Genomic DNA, 12,258 nt, shown 5'->3' with positions numbered 1-12,258 from the left:
TTTAATCTGTTGTGTTGCTATTTAGCGTTGTGCTGTGTTATTGTGCGGAGTTCTGTTGTGCTGTGTGATTACTTTAGCAATGCCACCAAATAATGGTACCTTTGCAGCCAAAAGCAGGACATTCTTTTAAGGTTTTGGTGACAAACAACCATCTACCACTGCCTCAAATAATCCAACTTTTGTATTAATTGAACTGTAACCTTTATGTAGTACCTCATACCCAGTTGTGTGGTGCCGAAGCGCATTTTCAGATGGGTAGCATACTACACCATGGAGGAGAATGGTCAGCAGAGTCAGTCTGTCTGGCACAGATCTCCCGACCCCTGTCCATTTGACAGTGCGCGGCGATCCCCCAGGACAGAAGTGGTGTCACCATGGTCAATCCTAGGAGGCTCAGACCCCTGACCCACTGGTTCTCCCACTGGGGAATGCATCCCCCTCTCACCCCTCAATCTGGACTTTTATTCTGTGCATAGAGTCCTTTGGTGTTATGCATGAGTGTCAAAAGAAGTGCTCTTTCTTGCCTTGAGGCTTCATGCTGAGCAGTGTGATGGAGGAAAGGGCATGTTGAACTATGGAAGTCACAGAACTCATCAACCATCCCAAATCTGTGACATCCTTAAATTAGCATTTCGAGTGTTTCCTTGACATGGCCCACAAATTGCATGGAAGAAACAGGCATGACATGGAGGGAAGAGGCAAGAGGTAGAATCAGGATGGAGCATCCTTGGTAGTAGACAAGCCTGGTGTAGTGAACCATCTGGCCAGCACCTTGTGACCTCGACCCGGAAGTGATGCAGGCAACCGTCAAGTTTGGGCGTGGCCCAAGGGTATAAATATAGGTGTGCAATACCAGTCTGGTTCTTTGGCCCACACAGTAGCACCAAGTATGTGTTTCTGTCATTTCTGTAGGAATCCATAGGCCCTAGGCTCACCAGGCACAACCCGCTCCATATTGGCGATGAAGAGAAGACCTGCATGCTCCACAATACCTCAACACCACTTCCGAACCACTTTGCCTCTGCAGCGGCACTGCCCCAGCGATCCCCAACTGTGCACTGGGCCCAAGTAGCACGCAGGCCTTCACGCTTCACCTCCAGCCTGGGCCACAGCATACGGCGCTCAGCACTTCCTCACAGTGCACTACCGGAGTCCGGCCTTGGGAATCCCAGTCTCCCATCACCCATGACCACAATCTAGCACACCACCAGTATGTTTCCCTGGCTACTGCCACAACCTGAGGTGTCACGGTCGGATTGGCACCCGGCGCCTGATAGAAGGCATTCCAAACTGCCTGCATCCTGCCTGGAAGACAAGCTGTTCCTGCCCCTGCTCCTCCTCTGTGCTGCGGACCATCAGACTGCATGTAGTCTACGTGGAGAAAGGGGAGAGTATGCATGACTGGTTTGGTCAGCCCCCGAGGACTGACCAAATAGTCAGGGCCCACAACATTGTGCAAGCCACTCCTCCCCTGCCCTCGAGCAGGACCGCCTACCCAGCTGACCTCAACAAAACCCATCTTCTGCTTTCTCCCAGTGCAAGAAGCAGAAACATAAAATGGCATTTATCCCATTTTATGTTTCTGCTTCTTGCACTGCGAGAAAGCAGTGGGGCGAAGCTCCTCCACCCACATGGAGGAGCCGCCCCTGACAGGAAGCCATCACCTCAATTACAGAGGCCGCACGCTCCTGCGTAAGCGCCAACCTGGCTAGAAGTTCTGCACACCCTACGATCCCAGAAGGTGGCAGGTGACGGTGGTGGACGGAACAATGGTGACGACCTTCTGAGAGGAGGAGACAGTGACCAGGAACATATCCTAGCACAAGAAGTTGGGCACCCCCGCAGGAGAAGAGGGAGATGACAAGCCAGACCTGAATTCGACCTACCATCGGTGGACATCGCCGAAATCCCGCGACATGCAGGCGTGCAGTGGGAGTGCAGAATCCCAAGTGATGATCAACCAACGCACCCTGGAAAACAGGAGAGCCTGACAATAACTGGAGCGAGACGATACCCCCAGGAGCTAGCACGACGACCTCCGCCCAAAACCTCAACCTAATCAAAGACTGAAAAACGGTAGAGAGACAAAATATCGAAATTAAAATATCGATATACAATAATATCGATGTTTTAATTTCGATGGTATAGAATATCGATGTGCAATAATATCGATAGACAGAATATCGATATTAAGGTATGTATGTTACTAATATCGAAATTTTGTTTAGTGTTATGTATTTTACTATGTTGTTTATATGTTTGTTAAACATGTTTTTTAATGTATGTTTAGAATTAGTAATTTTTTTTACATTTTACGTTTTAGTATCAGAGCGGGTTGTGGGTTTATAGGGGAATAGGGTGGGAAGTAATTTAATTATAATTAATTGATTAATATGTTTGTAAAATATTTTTGATTAATAATTAATTAATAATTAATTGGTAATTAATTATTATTAGTTAATTAAATTAATTAGAGTTAATGTAGTAGTATTTATTATTTTTTGTTATTGTTAATTAATAATTAATTGGTAATTAATTATTATTAATTAGTTAATTAAATTAATTAGAGTTAATGTAGTAATATTTATTATTTTTTTGTTATTGTTAATTAATAATTAATTGGTAATTCATTATTATTAATTAGTTAATTAAATTAATTAGAGTTAATGTACTAATATTTTCAATTTTTTGTTATTGCTAATTAATGATTAATTGGTAATTAATTATTATTAAGTGATTAAATCACAATTACATTTTTATGTGATTTATTTATGTGTAGTGGGTTGTGTGTTTATAGGGGAATAGGGTGTGACATAATTAAATTAAATTAATTAAAGAGATTGTATTTATTTATTGTTATTTATTGTTAATTAGTTATTAATTAATTAATTGGTAATTTTTTTAAATTATTTCATAATATTAATTATAAATAATGTATTAATAAATATTGTTTATTCTTGTAAATATCTTGTTAATTAATTGGTAATTATTTGTTAATTGGTAATTAATATGTGTTAATTAGCTAATTTATCATTACATCAATTTAATATTGTTATTAATTTATTAATTGATATTTATATTAATTGTGGTTTTTTGTATGTGTAGTGTGTTGTGTGTTAAAGGGGGAGTAGTGTGGGAAGTAATTTTTACCCCCATGCTGTCCAACGCTTTCCCTACTGTTGCACCCTCTGGAGTGGGAATAGTAATTTTTACCCCTACGATATCCAACGCTTTCCCTACTGTTGCACTCTCTGGAGTGGGATTAGTAATTTTTACCCCTACGCTATCCCACGCTTTCCCTACTGTTGCACCCTTTGGAGTGGGAATAGTAATTTTTACCCCTACGCTATCCTACGCTTTCCCTACTGTTGCACCCTTTGGAGTGGGAATAGTAATTTTTACCCCTACGCTATCCAACGCTTTCCCTACTGTTGCACCCTCTGGAGTGGGAACAGTAATTTTTACCCCTACGCTATCCAACGCTTTCCCTACTGTTGCACCCTCTGGAGTGGGAGTAGTAATTTTTACCCCTATGTTATCCAACACTTTCCCTACTGTTCCACTCTCTGGAGTAGGAATAGTCATTTTTACCCCTACGCTATCCAACGCTTTCCCTACAGTTGCACTCTCTGGAGTTGGAATAGTAATTTTTACCCCTACGCTATCCAACGCTTTCCCTACTGTTGCACTCTCTGGAGTGGTAATAGTAATGTTTACTCCTACGCTATCCAACGCTTTCCCTACTGTTGCACTCTCTGGAGTTGGAATAGTAAATGTTTCCCCTACGCTATCCAACGCTTTCCCTACTGTTGCACTCTCTGGAGTGGGAATAGTCATTTCTACCCCTACGCTATCCAACGCTTTCCCTACTGTTGCACTCTCTGGAGTTGGAATAGTAATTTTTACTCCAACGCTATCCAATGGTTTCTCTACCGTTGCGCTCTCTGGAGTGGGAATGGTAATTTTAAGTTCTATGCTATACAATATTTGTATTACTGTATTTTTTTTTTACTTATGGGTTTTGAATAGTATTTTTATTTATTTAGCTATTTAATATTTTTTGTATAATTTTAGACAATGTAGTATATAATACATTTTAAAAATATTAAAAATATATTTAATTTTTGTAATTTAATAAATAAAAATATTTACTTTCTATTTATGTTTTTGTTTTATGTTTCTAAATATATTTGTAATTTATAATATTTATTTATTTATAAATTATTAAAATAATTATTATAACTTATTGTTAAGTATGTATATATTATATATTTTTTACATGTGTTTAATTAATGTATTATTATTATATATGTATTATTTATTAATTTAAAACATTATTAGATATTTTTAACTATTTTATTTTATTTATTAGTGTTATTTATTTTATTTTACATTTATATTTATACAGAAAAAAAACTATATTTTTAACATCGATATTTTTAACATCTATATTTTTTTTTCAATATTTTTGTACTTAACATGTTGTAGATAGAATGTCGATATTCTTGCCTTCGATATTTCAGCATCGATATTTCTGTAGGTCGATATTTTGTAGGTCGATATTTAGTCAGTGATCCGCCAGCATTAATCACACTGACCTGCTGTTAACTCCCTAGCCAGCAAAGAAAAATTCAAACTCCTAGATTACACAGATTAGGTGCATTCATGCTAGTTGCGTACTGTATATTTGAAATATGTTGTGTTATTTGTAACAGTGTCCGGTGTTTGAGTTAATTGTAATATTGTGAGTCTTTGGTATTTTGTTTAGTTTCCATTATATGTTTTATTTTTCCTTTTTTGTTCATGTTTTTATGTGGAGACATTTACCAAAATTATGGTTTCCTCCTGATTAGATGGTGGCTCCTCTGTTTGATATGAATCATAAACAATATTGTATATGGTGAAATGATTGCATGTGGTAAATGATCTATATAATTATATAAAAAATATTTTTAGCATTGGATAATAAAAGAAATTACCTGCTCCTCTGTAGGACACTTTCTTATTATTAATCAATATATGATGTTAATTAAGTGCTAAGGGGTTGATTTTTGTATATTTTGTTACACAGATCACGAACCAGTTGTAATCTGACATACTCTCAGCGGGGCAGCCATCTCCACACATCCACTCCCACAAACACTGCACAAGCAGACGTACAGCACGATGTGTATGAAGACTACAAGCTGACATCTGACACAAGTGGCACTGATTAGGCACAGAGCAGTGGCGGCTCGCAGTGGGAGTGCTGCGGGCGGTGGGCGGTGGGGAGGGACAGGGTGGGAGGTAGTGAAGTCCGACATACAACAGACAGGAGTATGTTACGTAATGAAATAAATAAAACAATTTACCTTGCGCGAGCTGCATCGTCAACTCGGCGATGCGGCGCGCGTAAGGCAAATAGTTTTATTTATTTAATTACTTACAGAATCAAGTTAACGGCGCACCCACTGTGATACGCCCCCAGAAACAACCCTAAACCACTTCATTGTCATTGGATTTTTCCAGTGAACACGACGACCCACTCAGTGGCGTTGCTGGCCCTTTAGCTGCCCGTGGCGGTCCCTACGTTTGCCGCCCCGCGGCACTCGCATTGAAGGGCGGGGGTCAGCCGCGGGCCGTGGAGGGAGTTACGGTGGGGCAGGGAGGCGGGGAGAGGGAGGGGCAGGGTGGAGAGGGCTAAAAACCGGCACATGGATAATTACAGGTAAGTAAACAATTTAAATAATAAAACGAATTTCCTAGCGCGCACTGCATCGCAAAATGCGATGCAGTGCGCGCTACGAAATTCGTGTTATTAGTAAAATTGTTTACTTACCTGTAATTATCCATGTGCCGGTTTTTAGCCCTCTCCACCCTGCCCCTCCCTCTCCCCGCCTCCCTGCCCCACCGTAACTCCCTCCACGGCCCGCGGCTGGCGGGGGTGGCGGGATTCCGCTGATTGCTGCCCGCTATGGCTGCATTGTAGAGTTGGGAGGGGTGTGGTGGGTGGTTGCGATTGCTGCCCCGAGATGGCAGGTAAGAATGGGACGAGGCTGCAGGCCCCAAAACTCGTGCCGCCCACGGTGAACTCCCCCTTTCTACGCCACTGGACCCATTCACTCATCACAATACAATCTCAGGGTAACCCCACAACATTCAACACAACACACTCACACTATAATGAGCATGGCCTCTTGGTGGGCATCCCAGGGGTAGGCAAATCCACAGACGCAGACACATACATCTGGAAGGAAAAGGGCCCCGGAGTCAAGTAATGGGTGGAAATATCCCATATAAAAAAGTGTAACATACATGATGTAACTTTAAGAGGATAAAGGCAGAGCTTACCTGGTGGTAATCGCCATATAAGGAGTAGACAGATGGATGGATGGACGGACGGACCCATGGGAATGACTGAACCGGCTGGTTCAAGGAGGCAGGCAGATTGGCTGAAATGAAGGATGGATGGATGGATGGGCGAACGGACGGACGGACGGACGGTCGGTCGGACAAACCCATGGGGGTGAGTGGACGGGCTGGTTCAAGGAGGCATGCTGATGGGCTGACAGGATAGATGGAAAACAAGCAGGATAGATATATGGGTGCATGGATTGGTAGGTTTATGGATGGCAGGCATGGACGGTGGGAGTATGTCTGACCGTATGGATTCAGGAGGAGGAACGTATGGGTGGATAGATGATGAACTTTGGTAAAGAATGTGAGTCCAACCTACCGGTCATTGTCTATGCTACTCAGTGCTGATACACTAAACATACAGCTTGCCTAGCCACAAAAGACGAGTTATAAAACTACACATCTTATTTCCATATGAGAATCTCATTAAAACAAAGCAGACATTAGCTTTGGACCATAATGAATAGTTACCTGTGACAAGGCTTCTGAGAATATATTCAGCTATCTAATTATTCTCTGACTTATCTGAATATGTTTGGAAAGACTGGTACAGCTCCTACATTGTGACTCTAGAAGCAGAAGACCAACTCCTCTCTCTTTCCTTTGGACCATATGTGTGATCCTGGGCAAACCACTTCTTCTCTTTATGCCACAGTTCTGTTGTCCCCCGAAATTGGGAGCAGCTGAGCATCAGCAGTGCGCCTCAGATTAATAGCTCAGTGAGTTGAATACAGATAGGAAGGCCACAAGATTCAATCCTGGCTAGGCTGACTGATCCTTCCACCCTTCCAATGTCAATAAATTGAGTACCACTAAATTGTGTAATAGTCACACACATAGAGGTGGGAGGGCAGTGAAAGCTCGAGTCGGGCTCGAGACAGAAGCCTGGCTCTGGCTCAGCTCAAGGTCCTCTTGCAACCTCAAACCCAAAACGAGCCAAGCTTCCACAGGTGGGAAGGTGGCCTCATGGCTACAGCTGCTGAACACACAACATGGGGAACCAGCTTCAAATCCCAGCCTTGGCTCGGCATTCTCCGCATCCTGGCAAATGTCCCGGTACTGAAAAAAGGTGCAATATATAATCTTTGTCTGTGAAGCGCTCTCATGCCCTTGGGCAAAGTTTGCGCTTGTAAAACTTCCAAAGATATATCATAGACTATTCCTGTCACCAACACCATAATCTCATCATTCAAGAATTAAGGACATAGCATTAGCCTTTGATGTTAGAAAGAGCTACCCAACTAGTGGCTGAATTGCACGCTGTAAACTTTAGAATCATTCTCTGCTTCTCTTCTTGAAAAATGGCGTGATCCTAGTCAGTGTTTTAGCTCACTGTGCCTCCTTTTTGTTCATTATCACATTTGAGAGCATCTTCAAATATGTGAGTGCAGGATGTGCCTTGTACAGAAACCTCTCTTGTATTTGATTTTAAATGCTATGGTTTGCTCCATCTATAATAAGAATCTATGGCACATCCAGGGCACACATGACCACTGACCTGCCTCTTAGCTTACTTATAGCATTGTCATCAGGGCGGGGCAGAAATGTTTCTCAGTGCATATTTAAAAAATCTATACCATGATGTACTAGGGTGAAACGATTCCAAGTGTTCAAGAAATATACTTTTTTTAAATTTTGAATACACCTTATCCTATTGTAATATGATGTTTCATGCATGATTTACGTGCCAAATATTTTCAGGGCTTGGCTCATGCACGGTCTCTCAGAGCCAGAACTGACCAGTGGCTTCTCTGATTCGGTTCTCCATGTTCATTTGTTGGTTCGGCCACACACGTGATACTTACAGTGCTTAGAAGCTACAGACGTGCAGTATGAAGCACTACACAAAAATCATTTATTATTATTAAGCATGTACTTGAACAGAAACAAATCTTTGCTTTTTTTCAACAAAACATTTGAAAAGTCGGTGTGCCTTTCCAGTGTAACTGCACAGCATTTCTGTTCGAGATACTCAGCAATAACCAAATACAAAGTGCAGACACACGCACTTGCTCAAGATCAAACGGAGAATCACTAATGAGGTGTGAATTAAACCTAGATTCTCCCGAGTATATCGTCAAGTCGCTATGGGTCAGCCTGTGGCAGTTGTAGATAGTATAACTGGAAGAAATGAGTTCTAATCCTGGCTCCCTTTCTATCACCTTGTGTAATCCTGGGCACATCACTTTATCTCATTCTGTCTCTTTTTCCTTGTGTATCTACATTGAGAATGCCCTCAAATGAGTTAGATGCAACCATTAAACAATAGGTGAACTAAATAATGGTCGTTTTTCTAAACATGATCTCTAAATAAAATTGTTTTTGTTCTATTATATTGGACACACCAGTTACAAATGCCTTTGCTTTCGTCCAGTTATGTATGGGTTGATCCACCCTAACCTAATTATGTCCTACTGAATTAAACATGTACATTTATTGGTGAAATAAAAATACCAACTAAAACAATTCGAATCCAATAATCTGTTCCAAGTTGCAATTAGTATCAACTGCTCTGAGCTGCACAGTAGATGTCACAAGTATGATTACGTATTGATCCAATGGGATTTCTCCTTCTCAAAACATGTTGCTGTCGTGATTCACACGGCGCATCTGATCCTGTCGTCGCCGAGATCGAACGCTTGCACTATAACGAGGCATTTCGAAGAGAAGCCTGAATGTTCATCCCTGTAGATAGATTTTGGTCAGCCACGTTTCAGACCAGGAAGAGCAAAAGTTGTCAAGTTGAAAGTGTTACTTCCCAGCCAATACAGTGTCTAGCCTGTGCACGAGGGCTCTAAACCTCGAAGAGGCTGGCCCATTTGACAGGGGAACATAGTGGCCCATCACTTCTGGCTGGTTGCCTCCCAGCTGCAGCGAGCTGCTTTGAGCGGTACACACGAGGGCTAATTGTCCCATGTCTGCACGCGTGCAGGGAACACAGCACTCATTAGACCTACTCACACATGCACATATGTGAAACATTTCCATAGAAACACAGAGCCGTGGCACTGGGGACTTGCAGGAGGCTGCAACTGCGCCTATTTTTAGCGCTCGTTAAAATGCATACATTCTTTCCCCCCAGCAGGTGTCCCAGGGGTTAGGAATTTACCCTCACGGTTAACTTATTAATGCTGCCATACATCACAACCTGAAGCTTGTTCGCTTAATGACACATCAAAAAATGACACTAAAAGGGCAGTTTGCGGAGAAATTCAGTGGGAATCCGACTTTTGAATCTATCACTGGAACAGATCCAGATATAACAGTAACAGGTTTTATATTGTGCACAAGGCCGGTGTTTTGTGGTTTCTGAACGTCATAAATAGCAGGTGTTGCTCTTAACAAACGTAGCTTTACCCCGTTTTGCGATTGCTGACGGATGAAAGGCCGGGTTGGCTTTGCTGAGATTAAAACTCGTGACCTGTAAATCACAGACCATGAGCTACCGTGTGATCAATACATGTATTTATTTGATTTTTAAAGCACCAAGCTTTCTATACGCCAACAGGACAGTATAAAAGAAAATGAAGAGCCAGAAAGAAATGAAAACTTCTACAAAGATAAAAAGTAAACGTGAATACTTGTATATGATAGATCATGAGAATAAAGACAGAATTGAGTGCCTTTTGTATTTTATAGGTAATTTGACTTTTAATGTACAAAAATATCAATAGCTGGATACCCCAGGGCTCCACAACAATTAAACCAAGCAATATTAAATTACCAAATTACCAAAGCACTGAAATATTTCAAAATAGTTTTGTTTCTCTCCTGCCACCCCCCTCCCACCCCCCTGCTCACAGTCCCCTTAAAAAACTGCAAAATCCACAAAACCCCACAATGCTGCATTCCAGAAAATTGCTTTGGTACGTCACATCCATGCTATTATTCTCCAGTGTTCTCAAATATTGTGCAAAAACATTTTTTGTCATTACGACTCAACAGACATTTAAAAAAGCAACAGCCAGAAAATAAACATGCTTTTCCAAAACTTTAAAAATTGGATCCACGATAAAAAGTGTTTGAGGTAAGACTTTCAAAAAGAGAACTTGATTTTTGGACAGTGCACAGCATGCAGCCCTCGCTTAAGTGAAGACAAAAAACAAATTGCCCACCCCACCACCCTCATAGAACATAAATGATTTGCCTTGGAATCATTGCATACTCATCCCTTCTGCCAAGACCCAAGATCATGCATGTGTTGAACATTCTAAACTCTCCTTAAGTTTTTAGTTTTTTTTGTAGAAAGAGGGCTCATGCAAACAATTTAAAATACATTTTTTTTGCATGCAACAATTTGTTTCAGCGTTTTCCAGGCTTGCTTGCTTTCGTTCACCTGGAGACTCCGCGTCTGGTTGGCCTCGCCTTCCCTTTCAGGCCATTCCCATTGTCAACGTTACTAAGGCCAACTTTGCAGGTTCAAAGTCATGCCCACGTCCAATGGGACACCCTGGTCAAGCAGAGGGCTACTGGGCAGCTTACTGTAGTAGTCCACCATGTCCTGGCCCGATTAGTACAGCCCCAGGATCACTGCTCCCACGTCCTTCGAGGGCCTCCGCTCCTTCACCAAGAAGTTGATCATACTTTCCGACTTGATTAGCAGGTTGCAACCGAGGAAGAAAACTCCGAAGAGGACAGTCAAGGAGAGGACGCAAAGCACTGCGATCTGCACCGCCCGCATCACAAAGAGGTTCCGCTCCTCTGGTGGTAGCACCAGCGAGCCCCCGTCGTCGTTGACCACGGCGTTCGTCCCGTTGCAGCAGCCCATCAAGATCCCCAGGTCCTGGGTCCTGTTGGTGAAGACGCCGTGCTCCATCCCAGTCTGGTTGAAAAAGGTCCCATTCATGGTCAGGCTGGATGGGTCGGGATCTTGCCCACACAGATACCTGCAAATGTGGCGGGAAAAGTTCTGAAGACCACAAGAAGCTAAATAAGGTCGAGCAGGTGGGACTAAAGGCAAAAGTTTAGCAGGAAGCCTAGCTCTGGAAATGTGATTGGTCAATCAAGAGTTCCTGGATCACAGTGATCATCCCTGTTCTCAGGTGTGTCTCAACCCCAAAGTATATCAGAAGATCACCACCTGAGGAGATCTTTTAGAGTAATCTGAACCCAGCTCCATAGAGAAGGGCTCTGGAAGAAGCTGCGCAACCTGTGGACAGCCACCTTTATCGTGAGCATGCCAAAGTGGGAGACACACAGAGGACACCAGGCATCAAATCCACGAGCAGGGAAGACTGTAGAACAAAGTCAGTCCGTGATCACGCCTTTCAGCTTTGCAGAGGGAGATGAGATGCGGAGTCGCCCAAGATCAGGCAGCTGGTTTCCCCTGTCTGTAGCCAGGAGCAGGGAAGTTCTTGGTCGTGTCTAGGGTGCTGCTGCCTGGCTCCTCTTCGAGCTGCTGACAGGTGCTTCCAATGGGGTGCTGTTTCTTGCCTCCCCCAAGCTGCAGCGAAGTCCATTAGAGTGTGGCGGGCTGGCTTTATAAAGCGCCGGGCGCGATGGCAGATGAGGGAGGAGGTGGAGGGCGGGGGGCGGGAGGAGGAGGAGGAGGAGGAGGAGGAGGGAAGCAACGCGCTGCACTTGCCTGTGCTCACTTCCATCCCGTGCCACTGCCTGCAGTGATGCGGAGAGCGCGCGGAGCTGGGGGAGAGGCAGGGGCTTCCCGCCCTTATTTAGGCGATGATTGACACTAGAAGACACCCACTGGGATGAGCCGCGCCCTCTGCACTCGAGAGATGGCCTGACACCAGATTAGACCTCAGGTTTGCAGCTCCAGGGGCGTTTGGCATTGGAGATGCTGGCTTTAGTTACAGGTTGACATCTTCCGCTTTTTTGGCACTTTGTGACAAGCCCTGGTGAGAC

General features: G+C 43.1%; 1 protein-coding gene across 1 annotated transcript; it reads right to left on the bottom strand.

Moving 5' to 3' along the window:
• Positions 1–10,183: 10,183 nt before the first annotated feature.
• Positions 10,184–11,821, bottom strand: RPRML (reprimo like). Its single transcript, XM_078641384.1, has one exon. It carries the CDS (start codon positions 11,240–11,242, stop codon positions 10,907–10,909), a length of 336 nt encoding a protein of 111 aa, XP_078497510.1. The 5' UTR covers positions 11,243–11,821; the 3' UTR covers positions 10,184–10,906.
• Between the last annotated feature and the right edge of the window lie 437 nt (positions 11,822–12,258).

The sequence above is a fragment of the Lissotriton helveticus genome, chromosome 5_1 (assembly GCF_964261635.1).
Source record: "Lissotriton helveticus chromosome 5_1, aLisHel1.1, whole genome shotgun sequence".
Taxonomy (NCBI): domain Eukaryota; kingdom Metazoa; phylum Chordata; class Amphibia; order Caudata; family Salamandridae; genus Lissotriton; species Lissotriton helveticus.
This window is presented reverse-complemented; position numbering and strand designations above follow the sequence as displayed.